This window comes from Tetrao urogallus (genome assembly GCF_951394365.1).
Source record: "Tetrao urogallus genome assembly, chromosome: Z".
Lineage (NCBI taxonomy): Eukaryota > Metazoa > Chordata > Aves > Galliformes > Phasianidae > Tetrao > Tetrao urogallus.
In genome coordinates this window covers 30,544,130-30,557,447 of record NC_136816.1, presented here as the reverse complement: position 1 = coordinate 30,557,447, position 13,318 = coordinate 30,544,130, and the positions used below count along the sequence as shown (strand labels likewise).

General features: G+C 40.6%; 1 protein-coding gene across 3 annotated transcripts in view; it reads right to left on the bottom strand.

Annotated features, from left to right (window-relative positions):
* The window catches only part of SHB (SH2 domain containing adaptor protein B), a gene marked incomplete at both ends in the record, with an annotated part of 69,825 nt that overhangs the window by 45,082 nt on the left and 11,425 nt on the right, over window positions 1–13,318 (bottom strand). For 2 of the 3 annotated variants that reach the window (XM_079549026.1, XM_079549028.1), the window contains one exon: window positions 4,968–5,085. In XM_079549026.1, coding sequence (XP_079405152.1) covers window positions 4,968–5,085 — 118 coding nt within the window. Of the gene's footprint in view, window positions 1–4,967; window positions 5,119–13,318 lie in introns of all 3 variants that reach the window. The other variant, XM_079549027.1, reaches the window with a different exon arrangement.

The window sequence follows — 13,318 nt, the reverse complement described above, 5'->3', positions numbered from 1 at the left end:
CTTGAAGAGGCCAGAATTTTTTTTTTCTAAACATTTCATGCTATACACACTACTATATCCAGGCTAGTATTTATCAAAGCAATTATCATTGTTCTTTTTTGCATTATTTGCAGCTGGAAACTTGGCGCCAGCAAACAATGTGCCAGAGGCAACCTAGTGAAGGAAGAAGGATTTTACAAGACCTGACTCACCACCAGTGCACTGTAGTGACTATTCAGATGAAGCTACATGTCTGAACAAAAAAACAGCCTCTTTAGTTACAGGGGAAACTGACACTCAAGGCCTTCTGAAGTAGGTGCAGGTTCATGGGAATGCTGCTTTCTGTACACTCCCAGCATTTCTGTGATAGCCTGAAGGAAGACAGTCCTACTGCTCCCAGGATGCCCCATGGGGAGCTCCCAGTTAAGACAGATGAGGTTGTTCTTCCTAGGCTGTCTGTCATGCATTGGAGATGCCGCCATAACTCAGGCATGGACTCTTACTGCAGTACGTAGAAAAAAAAACAATGAAGTGTATGAAGGTGTCTGCTGTTCTAGCACTGGCTGCATGCTTTCTGCACAAAAACCCTTGGTGTCAGAAAGTCAAACTTGTTCACTGTTCTTCTGCTGCACAGTCAGAATGACGTGGATAGAAACCAGGCAATAAACATACAAAAAAAAAAATAGAGAGGAGAATGGTAATGCTGTGAGCCTGTGGACAAACCAGTGAATTTTTACTTGAAATCCTCATTAGTATACCTGCAAAGCTTTACTAATGGTGTAGATCCCAGGCAGGATGTGGCTGTGAGCAGCATGGCCTAGCGGCTGGCAATCCTGCCTGTGGCAGGGGGGCTGAAACTAGATGATCTTTGAGAACCTTTTTGATCCAGGCCATTCTATGACTGTGATTTTATGTGCCATCACCCAGCTTGAAGAATATGTTGAAAACCACAGGCAAGACTGTAAGATGACAACAGGCATTTGAATCAAATATTCTAAAGCATTCATTGGAAGTCTTTCCAACTCCTTGAGTCTAGCATAAGCAACTTCCTCCTGCAGCTGTTAGCCATTGCTGGAATATATACACAAGTTGATCTAGTCAACCTGTCTTGTATATGTTGGACTTGCATGGGGAAGAACGCTCCCCTTTCAGATTACATGCAGAAGTCCTTCTGGGACTGACTTACATCTTCCATTATCCAAGAGATATTGGCAGCATGCTGCTGTGCTGATTCAGGACCAACTCAAAAGCATGTACACTGGCACCTCCATACATCTTGTGAGTCAGCATATCCTACCTACAAGATCTAACACGTCCAGTTCAAGGACAACTAAGCAAGTACTTTCTTGCAAGAAATACATTAAAAAACAAAGCAGAATTCCTACTGCCCTATATCAAACATTTGCCTTTAATTTTCCTGAAATAGCCTTGAGTTGCCTCTGAAGTTATCCCTAACAGAATTGTAAAATGGCTTATGTTGGGAGAGACCTTAAGCATCACCTAGTTCCAACCCTCTACAACGGGCAGGGCTGATACACACTAGATCAGGCTGCTCAGCACCCCATCCAACCTAGCCTGAATGCCTCCAGAGAAGGCAGGCCCAGTGTGTATTTTACCAGTTGCATTGTGACGGACTTCTGAAGCCTGTTCACAACATAGCATTTACTATACATGGAACACAAGGCAAGTTACATCTCAGAAAAGGTGACTATTTTCAGAAATGCCATCCACTGTAATCTGTAGCAGTCTGAAATACAAGAGGTGGGTTTTCTCCCTGTCTACTGCATCTCCCCGAGGTAGATACATGAAAGAGAGATCACAGCCCTAAGCAGAGACCGAAGCCTCTGGCCGAGTACTAAGTGATGTCTAAAAAAGCAAAAGAAAAACAAGGGGCACATTTAAATTGCAAGGCACAGCACAGTCCTAAGGCCCTATTAAAACCTCTAAGAAATGAGAGCACTGATGTACTTACTACATGCTTATCTCAACTTCCTAACCAAGATCCATGCTCAAAGGCCTTGTTTGCCCAAATCTTCCTTAATTCCCCATTCCAGCACAGAGAAAACAGTGCTTCTGATCAGGAAAGGACAGTGGTTTTCTGCTGCCAACACACTTCTCAAAGTGTGCTTTTACACAGCCATACCCTCATTGATAGTACTTCTTCCTCTCTAGTAAAAAAAAAAACAACCCACACATTTTGGATAAATTGAATCCAAACCACTTTGAGACTAACTATCCTCTGTTTTCGAATTGTTCAAATACATTTTTTTTTTTTTTTATATGACAGCATTTGTTATGTCAGGCACTGAGTAGTCAAGAATCATATGTTGGAGGTAAGAAGCTCCCTTCAAAGCCAAACAGTAAGTTAAATAGACTCTATCTGTTGCCCTTTTATCTCATTCTTGTTGCCATCATTCCTTGTGATACCTTGAAAGGCTGACACTCCATCTAAGCAATGATCTAAAATTGAATTCTCCATATAATGTGAGGTTCTTATGAGCTCTGTGGTTCAACAAAAAGACAGCTATGTGTTGCTTTGAATTGGCATTTGATCAGAAGCGTGGCACATGGTCTGAAGATCTGACTAATTCCTTCTGAGAAGCATAGATACCTGGAAGAGCTGAGTCACCACATGTAGTTGTCATAAGGTGGGGGAAAGGCACTACCTTTTGAGCTCCCCACAGCAAAGCTTACGTGGCAGTGATACAGTCGTATGGAATTTTGATAGGGAAAAGACATCACCCAGATTTCTCTCAGCTTTTTAACTAGCTCATAGTGAAAGGCTAGCGCATGGCATTAGGGCATATTCCTCTCTATCAAGCCACAAGACAGGTTGTTTCCCTTATACTGTCCTCTGCATGTTTAATACTGCATCTCAAGAACAATTTAAATCTTTTCACTTAACGACCACAAAGCATGGAGAGAAACTCTTTTAACTGGTTCCCTTTAATTGCATTTTGAAGCAGTAAGCAGATTGCCCCCATTTGGAATTAGCCCATCCTTAACACAGTCAAGAAGGACTTCACTATGTAAGTTAAGCTAGACAGACAGCCATATAAACATCCACATCAGAGAGTATGGCTAACAACCACCACAAACAAAGCAGCAAACCAAACGCTGAGGCCAAACTATAATCCAAATGATTTCTTTACAAGTACTAAATACTAAAATTCACCCGGGAAATACAAACTACAAGAACTGCCCAAAAAGACATCTTTATTTTTTCCTTTGTCAAGTAAAACAAATGTAAATTCCAATAAACAAATATAAAAACACATACTTGAAAACAGTGGAATATAACCTGATCTCAGAGAGACTTACAAAGAGACTTTATTTCTACTTACATCTGGGCAAGATGACTGGAATCCAATCACCCAGATCTCAACACACTAAATGTCTTCAGTAAAGTTTCACGCATTTTCTACTGGATCAATCAAACATATTTAGAACACTTACTATACCACTATCCATGGTTAGAGCACAGTTTCAAATGTGCATTTAGCATTTATAATGTTTGATTGTAACAAACGTTTATTTTAATACAAAGCAAATTTGACAGTTCATGAGCTGCAACAAACACTACGGTTGGTCAAGGGGGTGGGTGACAGCTTCTTGCAAGGGTACGCACATCTACTATCCACTATAGCTATGCCACTCCGTATTGTACAATAAACCATCCATTTATTATGGCTAATCCTGGAAAAGAAGATGGCATAAGTTTCTGCTAGGAGCACAGAAAGAGAGAAATCAATGCACTGTAGACTTCAAAGCTGAAATTACTGATGCTTGCACTGGTGTGCAAGCAGCAAGAATTCATCTCAACCAATTTGTTTTTCTGAGATTACTCAGCTAGAGCGAATAAATGTACAACAAGGAGTAAGATGTCCCAGTCTGTCTATTGGAAATTTCAAGCAATACAGTCAACAAGAAATTTCCTCATCAGAGGAATCTATCAGAAAATCTACTTAAGAAGGGAAAAAGAGGAACATCTGCACGAAAAAAGGATCTCTGCATCTAACACCCTTTTGTCTTTCCCCATGGATTAGTGTTTTGATTGCTCAAAACAGGAGCTGTTCAACAGAAAAGGAAAGCATACAATGAACTCATCTGGCACAGGTGTGACTTTCACCTCACAATGACAGTAAAAGGATCAGCTGTAGAAATACAAGAAAAGCACAACCTATCTGCACAAAGGTATGTACTGCATGAAATCACTGTAAGTTAAAAAATTTATGTCTGCAGACTTCAGAAACTTTTAGACTACACAGCCAACAAATAGGGAATGGATGCAGATCATATCAGAGAAACATGCAGACAAGACAGCACATGATGACAGGACAAAGGGATCACTCCAAATTCCTACAACTCTGCAATTACAAGCCACTTCCCTTCATAACACAGTAGGAAGACAACTACCAAGAACATCAGTTAAAAGGCTCACAAGCATCCTAAAGTGTCTCATTTCATGCATGGTCACAGAAAACCACTAGAGAAGGAAGGAAGAAACATAAAGATGTAGCTTTGCAGCTTTCCTGCAACAGAGTGAAAGCTGAGAAGACCGAATGTGAAGGAGGAAAAAATGGCCATAAGCAAATTGATCAACTGTTGCATTAATTCACCCTATTATAATCTCCTAACTCAACACTGTGCTTTAGCTATTCTTGCTATGTACACAGATGATAACCTTGTAGATGATAACCTTACCAAGCAGGGCAGTGCAGACTCCAGTGTCCATGATCACTTTTTCACTTCACTACATGACAGTACAAACCATCTATATTTGACAGCCAGCTCCAGAGCAGTATTTTCAGATATCAAGGCAGGTACAAGCACATGAAAAGCCTTCACAGCAGTTACTGTTACCATCTGACATTTTCAGAAACAAAATAGTTTTGCATGTCAAAAGACATTTTTGTTTCACAGCAGTTCTAATATCCAAGCGAACTGCCATGCAGCTAAATCTTCTGTGCGCAATTTTCTTTTCTTACCTGTCATTATTCTCTGGGCTTCATATGGTTCCATATAGCCAGTGTTCTCTCCTTTAACCATTTTATTCAACTCACTTTTGGCATCAAATGGATCTGAATAGTCATCAGCTATCAAGACCTGAAAGACAGGAAAGTAATTGTTACGAGATCTCTAGGCAGACTTGCAAACCAGAATGCAGTATCACCCTAAGAGCAAAAAATCTGAAGTTTCATTCAGATGAATGCATCATATGCCATATTCAGATTACAATTACAACCTTGGCTCGGAGGACAGATAGAAATGCTGTGGACCATTGACAAAACGGTGCTGAAATATGCTTGCTTCTTTTCATCCCAGAGAGTGCACAAAAAAACAGGCTGTGTGTCAAAAGTTATCCAATTAGAGGAAGATACAGAACAATTAGGATGGGCAAACTAGAAGGATCCAACCACTCACCATATCCAATCCAGCATAACTCTTAACAGAGATTTTTGCTATTATTTCATAAAAAAAGCACACAATTCACAATATTACTAAACAATTTATCAGCTGTTAGGAATCATTTCTCCCTGTTACCAAAGGGGCTGAAACAATATTGTTTCCAGAAGCCAACAAGGGAGCCAGAGCAATGAGAGAAGCCCTCATGTGAAAGTTACTGCAGAGCATGCACGTGTAAAGCAGGACAGGAAAATGAGTCTGCAGCTGAGAAAGCAGCAGCAGGTTACTATCTCTCACTGCCAAAAAACAAAGAACTGTGCAACCGTTCTGATGGGATCAAACCCACCCTGCCCAGTCCCCTGTTCAGGGCAGGGAAAGCCTTAAGGATTCTGCCCTGAAGACAGGTCTCCTCCAGAGGGATTTTTCAACCATGACTCCTCCTGTCCCACCAGTTCTACATCTTTAAGACCAGTAACAGTGGGACAGAAAGCAGATTGCTATGCCAACAACTCCAATTTTTCTAAACAAAGAACCAGGGGTTCAGTGCCAGCTCTCAGACTGAAGCTGCATCTGCTCCAACTCCTCCTGCCAGAATATCCCACCAGATAGAGGAAAAACACCACTCTCAAGCATGTCCCAGCGGGAGATTTTTGAAGATCCATTTATTACCACTGACCACAAAGGCATAAGTGTTAGAGCAAGGCTTAGCTGTCCTCCAGTTAGAGGTTCACAGCTGGGTTACCAAGCAGTCCTGGATTGACATTTTAATTAGAAATCAAGTGTGTTTTCCATCACTTAGAGTTGAAAGTGCTTGGAAATCTGTTTGATGAAAGCATCAGACTGACAAGGTAATAGAGGGAGGAAAAAATACTTCTCTCTCTGGTAGGAACCAAAATGATGGTCTCATTGTTGTGAAACCCCAAGGAGAAAAGCTCCCTCCCCCCATCACAGGCGACATATGCCCAAGCAGCAAATCAGCTGCAAATCAGAGACGTGTCAGCTGCTGCGCAGACTTAAGACAAAGGCAACAATGTGCATCATGCAGCAATAATTTCTGCTCCTCAAAAGGCGAGATTTATCTCTAAAAGCCCTGCAGCTGAAAATGCCCATCCATTTACGCTTCTGATGCAATCCTGTCAAGAGCTGATTGTAATATGGGCTCCCTGCTGTTCTCCTATTACAAATGTCAACACGTAATATCTGTCTATCCTTAGCATAACTATGCCAGAACATGAAGCAGAAAACAGTCTTACAGTTTCTCGATATTTCTCCCAGTATATTTTTTGGCAAATTAGGAAGAAGGAAAATTATACAGAGAAAATGCTGTCAAATGAGGTAAAAATCTAGATTGATAATGTTAACAGTCAAGACCTCGTGATGCCTAATGTGAACACAAAGACTTCAGCAACTAACTTGATATTCAGAAGAGATTAATAAAACAAAATCTGCTTCCTTGCAATTAGAAGATTTGTTGAAAAAAAAAGTCCAAATCCACATTATTTCATTATTATATTCTTTATAATTAACATAGCATTCATGAATCGGTACCAGAACAAGGCACTTGTGTTCCCCAGTGTGAAAATCTCCCCTAGCTTGAACAGTGGTGCAACTTCTCCCATCCAGAGGAATAGTAGCATCAAAGCACTAAGCAATTGGGTACAGCAAATTATAATCATGTTTTCAATCAGATCACCTATAAGAGTTATCAGACTGAGCAAACTTCTCTCCAAAAGGCCTCTGAAGAAAACACAAATAAATCTCCAACCCACTCTACAGCACAGAAATAGCAGTCTGCCTCCCCCTCCTCAAGCTGTGCACCTGTACTTCTCTGTTAAAAACAGCTCTACAGATAGGAGCTGTAAGAAAGCTTCAAGTGACTGTTATGGTTTCTGTTTATATTCAAATGTATAAATTCTCAGCCTAGATATGGCAGCTGGCCAGTAACAACATTTGATTTCTTCCGTACTTGTTAACAGCTACCAATTTTACAATTCTTTCCAAAAAAAGTTTAATTCAAAAATGCCATCAAGACCTGAAATTAATATATTTGTTAGTTCAATAATACCAATCTCACCAAGAACTATCTTGCCAGTTGATGGTGCACGTTCTGCTTACCAGCTGATATTCACCATGTAAACGCCTTGCTGTGCAGTGAGGCTCTGCAGACCGAGATCTGAATAATCTCTACCTTTACGCCACATGGAAAAGATGCTGCCATCCTTCTCACCACAGGCACAAGGGAACAGGAACAATAATGAAGCGCCTCCGCATTCACGAATGCTCTTCAGTGTTTCAGATGGAGATGATGGTGTTATGCATTTCTCTCTCAACAACCCTCCATCTACTGCCTAGAAAAGTGGTCTCAGTCATCTGTTCTGTAGTTCAAGGGGCCAAGGCCAACATAGGCGACAGAAAAATGTGACGAAAGTGGAATTTGACGATTCCACTTCAGATACACAATGCATGATCAAGGGATGAGCAAACAAATACCACGTACAGTGGGAAAAGGGTGCCAAATCATAGCTCTTAGGACCCTGAGTGAACGGGTTTTGCTGACCACTTTCCGAACCTGCTACATGCCAGCTCATCCAGCCCCAAGTCACACCGCCAATATTATTCTCCTTTTCCTTCCCTAGAGTTAAAGCAAAAACTTTCTGCTTCATCTTCGAGCCAAAGTATACAGAAAAAAAAAAAAAAAAAAAACACTTAAAAACATCAATAAAACTACACTCTCACCCTACAGAACAGGTAGAAGCACTCCAACACACAGCAGACAGCAACAAGAGATCCTGAGGCATGTGCCTTATTTTGAAGGAACTCACCTGTCTCAACATTTTCTGGTTTTCCCAAATTACAAACACCAGCAGAATGATTAACTATATCAGTGACTGAAAGTCTAACCAGGTTTTCCTAGTGCAAAGGAGGAGCACTTCAAGTCTTCACCATTCTAGAGTGCTCAAAAGCAGCTCCATGTAAAAGGAGGAACCTTGGCAAATATTACACCCACTCAAACCAAAGGCTAAGATTCCATCCATTCAGCATAATTCAGGATGTCTGACGAATTTCAGACTTAACTCAGTAACAGTCTTTGTCTTTAAAATGGAAGTAATGTTTTGAGCATAACAGCTCAGACCCTAATACACTATGGACTGGTTCCTCTACCACAAAGGAAGACCATGAATTTTAACAGTGTAAACACTGAGTAGGAAAATTGGGCTGAGTTGTGTTACTGCAGGAAGCCAGGGTCTGGGAAGCCTGTATTTCAGATGCTATGCAGTGAACAAACCTCAACACTGAGGCCATTTAAACTCCAGTTTCAGAAATAAATTTAGAAAGAATTTGTCTAAGCGTAATCCTATCATTTAACTGAGCAGAGTGCAGGCAGACAGAAGAGGTAAGCCAGCTACATAACTCACTTTCCTACTGGTCTGTACAAAAAACCCACAAAACAAACAAACAAACAACTTTTGCTTTCAATCTTTTAAATAAACTACTTTTCCACTGAATGTTCCTGCAGTGTAATCCATTTACAGGTACTTACACTTATCTGATTACATTAATCTTTCTTTTCAGCAAAAGTGAATCTGTGCTGCCTTTGGAAGAATGGTATTCAGGGAAAAAAAAAAAAAAGTCAGTTGAAAGACAAAGTCCAGAAGCATAGCCAACATCTTCAGAAACTAGGATTACCAAGTATCAGTCATATGAAGGAAATTCCAGACATGTTTAAGAATTCCTCAACAGAAAGAGAAGAAAAACAATTTAGCTTTCTATTACATAGATCTAGTAACACTTAAGGTATGAATAAACACAAGTATGACAAATTCTGAAATATAAATAGAAGTCCAATGATATAAAATTAAGTGAATCTTATGTTTGACCTTACTACATCAGAGACATCAACCAGGAGTTAGGGAACACTTCCAGCAGTTGTCCCAGGCAGGTAGTCTTTTAAAAGGCAAAAGAAAATGAGCATGGTTTAGTTACAAGGTAAGCAAATTCCAAGCAACAGCATCAGTTAAGAAGCCAATTAGAAATTACAAGATGTTTTCAAAAACAAAACTCAGAAAATTAAATAAAGCTGAAATTCAGTTTTAATCCTATAGCATGTACTAACTAAGCTGCAAGCATCACTGTCCTTCTCACCCACAGTCTTACAACACTGTACAAGTCTACATATGTCATTATGTTCTATACAAGTTTAATTGTGTTCCTTTATATGAAAAAAGCATGACTTGCATAAGAAATCAGTGGAAGAAAACAAAGAGCAAGCCTAATGCATGATTTTGCAAATATCCTTATCTCATTAAAAACACTAAAAACCTCTCCTGGTAGCCAAACCTTTGGGAGACTTACTATTAAAGATCCTTTTCTGGGGGGAAAGGGGGGAGGGAGGGCAGGGGAGGAGATTCACCATTATTTTGTAATTAAATCCCCTACTAGAAAAATTGCAGAAAAAAACAGACTGCACAGTCTGCCTTTTCCAGTTTTTGTGACTGGCAATTAAGTCTACTAACATCACAGACAAGAACATGCAGCTGGCAGCAGATACAGAAGGAGCTCTCATTTAAAATGAGCGCTCTCACATTTCGTCAGAAAACACACACTTAAAAGACCGCAATGAAAATTCTTCATCTTCTTTGAGAATTTACAGTCAAAAAAGACCAGTCATTAGGTACAGTACAAATCACTCTGTGTTACATGCTGCTTTCCTTTTTGTTTGCTTCTTTTAACTACCATGTGATATTTTTGGCATAACCAGATTTCTCCTTGTCCCAAAGAGACTTCCAGGCCTCACAACCTAAACATGGCCTAGACAGACGTTTCCTTAAAAATAATACTTTCAAGTAATGCCCATGCAGCTACACATCAGAAAGGTCTCTGATAAGCTCTAGAAGGACTTCAGAATTTTAGGCTATGATACTAAGGGAATGCCCCACAGATAGTTCTGTGTAGGTACAGGGTGATTTCTTCCACACCTTATCTTGCATGCTGGAAAGACCATTTTCAGCTCTGCTCCGGAATAAGAGGCCTTATTCATAGCTATGACCACAAAAGGGAAATGCACTTCTGGTCTAAAATGTGACTGGAGCACAAATTCAGGAAGGTAGCTCCTAAATTATTTAGACAGTAGTTCAGACAGAGTAATTTAGACAGATACTACCCTTAGACAGAGGGTGGACGGATGGTAAGGCACTGAAAAAAAAGTGTTTAGTAACACTCACCCATCTGTAAGGCTCCATTCTCACAGGAGACTGCAGTTTGCAGTTTCCAAATCTCAAACAAATGCATTAACCTCCACCTCACACTAACAGAACCCAACCACTAACAATCTGAGACATTAACTCTTGCCTTCTTGTCTGCTCATATCCCTTGTCCTAGGCCCTTGGTAGCCTGTAGTTCCCTGGCACAGGACCACAGAATGGCTTGGGTTTGAAGGGACCTTAAAGATCATCTAGTTCCAATCCTCTGCCATGAGCAGGGACACCTCCCACTACATCAGGTTGCTCATACTCCATGTATCCCTAATTCACATAGGGCAACACAGGCCCAAAAACTGCTGCTAAAAGCTTAGAAGGAGTTCTGTTTTTCTTTCAGCAGTGAAAGGGCCCAACCTTGAGCTATTCTCTATTATTTTAAATTTGAAAATACACTTTCCAGACAATAAGTTACAAAAGTTACAGAAGAGTGGACAGATACAGCTTAACGTATCTTGCTTTCTTTTGAATACCAGGTTAAAACAAAATCCTAACCCTCCCTCCCCCCCCCAAAAAAAAGCTTATATCTCATGGAACACTGTTATGAGAATTTTTATAAGAATTCTCCATATTTCATACACAATGCACAACTGTTCCAAAATCATGGCTTGCATCCATTTCCATGTTAATGGGCTGTCCTGCTGTAACCTATGGAATATCAAGGGAGATGTGGATTGCAGTCCTTTTCCTGTCTGTCACCAGAATCCACCAGATACCTTTTCAGCTGTCAGGGCTGGCATTTCTTCTGCCACTAGGACAGCAGTGCCTTAGGCTCAGCCACACGATACAATCACATTGACACAATGTAGCAAAGAGAAGAAAAAGTCAAACCCTTCTCTTTGTCATGGCAAAACTGACCACAGTTCTGTACTAACATCGGGGACCAGGCACCAAAAGCACTGCTGCTGGTCAAGACTTGTCCAAAGACGTTCAGAGACATAAGTCCCTCCAACAATCTCAGTGAACCTGAGGAGAAAAGGAGCTTGTAAAGATACAGAACAGGCATTTTGACAGGGATAAGAGAAAACACAACAGCAAGCTGGCCATCAGCACAAGGTCAAATTGCAAACCAGAAGTTTACTAGACAGCTTCATTGTTAAAAAGAAACAGATTTAATTCTTACTTTTCTAGACTTTCTTTCTCATTAATCGGGTTAAAAGCCACTTAGCTAAATTTCTACACATGTTCTTACTGTGCCTGCCTTCTCATTTAGAGGCCCTTTAAATCATAAGAAACTAACCTTATTCTGTCTGCAGAAAGCTTCCCTGTCCATATCCACATTACAGTAGAACAGTCCTAACTCTCTGCAAGTCACCCTAAAGCTGCATGTGTAAATAACTGTACTGCAGACCTCTTTCCTTATCTGAGCAGCTTAAGACTGAAGACAGTATCTGTGCTGCCAGACAACACTAAGGATGCTGGATTTATGGTGGCCTAACTGTAGAAACTGAGTTGTGTAACGCTGATGCCTCAGCGGATGTTGAGTGTCTCAGTATTTCAGCACTAACATGTACTTAATTCCTGCACACACCCGCCTGGAAGTTCAGAGGACAATTTACAGAAGCAAGCACAATGCTTTCCTTCTTGCTGATCAGTATTCAGCCCTGCTTTGGTGTCCTCACAATACCATTCTCCCCCAGTGACTCACCCTGCCATGCCCAACTGTACACACCTGATCTGAACAAAGCCCTATTCATTCCTTTATGTTCTGCAGAAGAAAGTAAGCTTGAACCAGGGAGACCAAAGATGCTGTAAGTCCACCTTCACCTGCTGCAAAGATTAAACTGCAGAATGGTGAAAACATTCCAGCTTGACAGAGCCATATCTTGCATCCTACACTACTCTTCTTACAGGAATGCACTACATTAACATGTTCGCAGCACTCAGACTGCAGGGCAGGTTTTGAGCATCTGGCACAGACACAGAAACAAAGGCTTGGGTTGTACGATATCTTTGAAAACAATTATATCAATCCCCTGCTCAAAGCAAGGGCTCATTGTTCAGGGTATTGCCCACACAAGTTTTAAAATGTTCTAAAGATGGAAGTTTCATAACTCTTTTTAAGCAGAATGTACATTTATGTATACAAAATACTGCATAATGATTATAGCTACATAATACATACACCATGTTTACGTGTATATACCTATGACAGAATCACAGAATCATTACTGCTGAAAAATTTCTCAAAAATCACCAAGTCCAACTGTCAGTCCATTCCCACCATGCCCACTGACCACGTGCCTTAGTGCCACATTCAACACCTCCAGAGGTGGTGACTCCACCACCTCCCTGGGCAGCCTCTGCCAATACCTCATCACTCTTTCTGAGAAGTTTTTCCTAATATCCAACCTGAACTTCCACTGATGCAGCTTAAGGACAATCCCTGTCACTGTTACCTATGAGAAGAGGCCAAACCCCATTTCACTACAATCTCCCTTCAGTGAGTCCTAGAGAGCAGCAAGGTCTCCCTAGAGCCTTCTTTTAAATATGAAAACATTACAAGTTATTTAAATATGCAGCAACAGGGAAACCTACATTTGAGACAAAACAAATGAAGAATGCAAGTGTAACAGAGAGACTGCAGCAACAGTTTTAGATCAGACAGAAGATGTGTGCACCAGATGAAGCACCAAGTGTGTATTTGGATTCCATTCACAGTTTCCTTGAAGATGGAA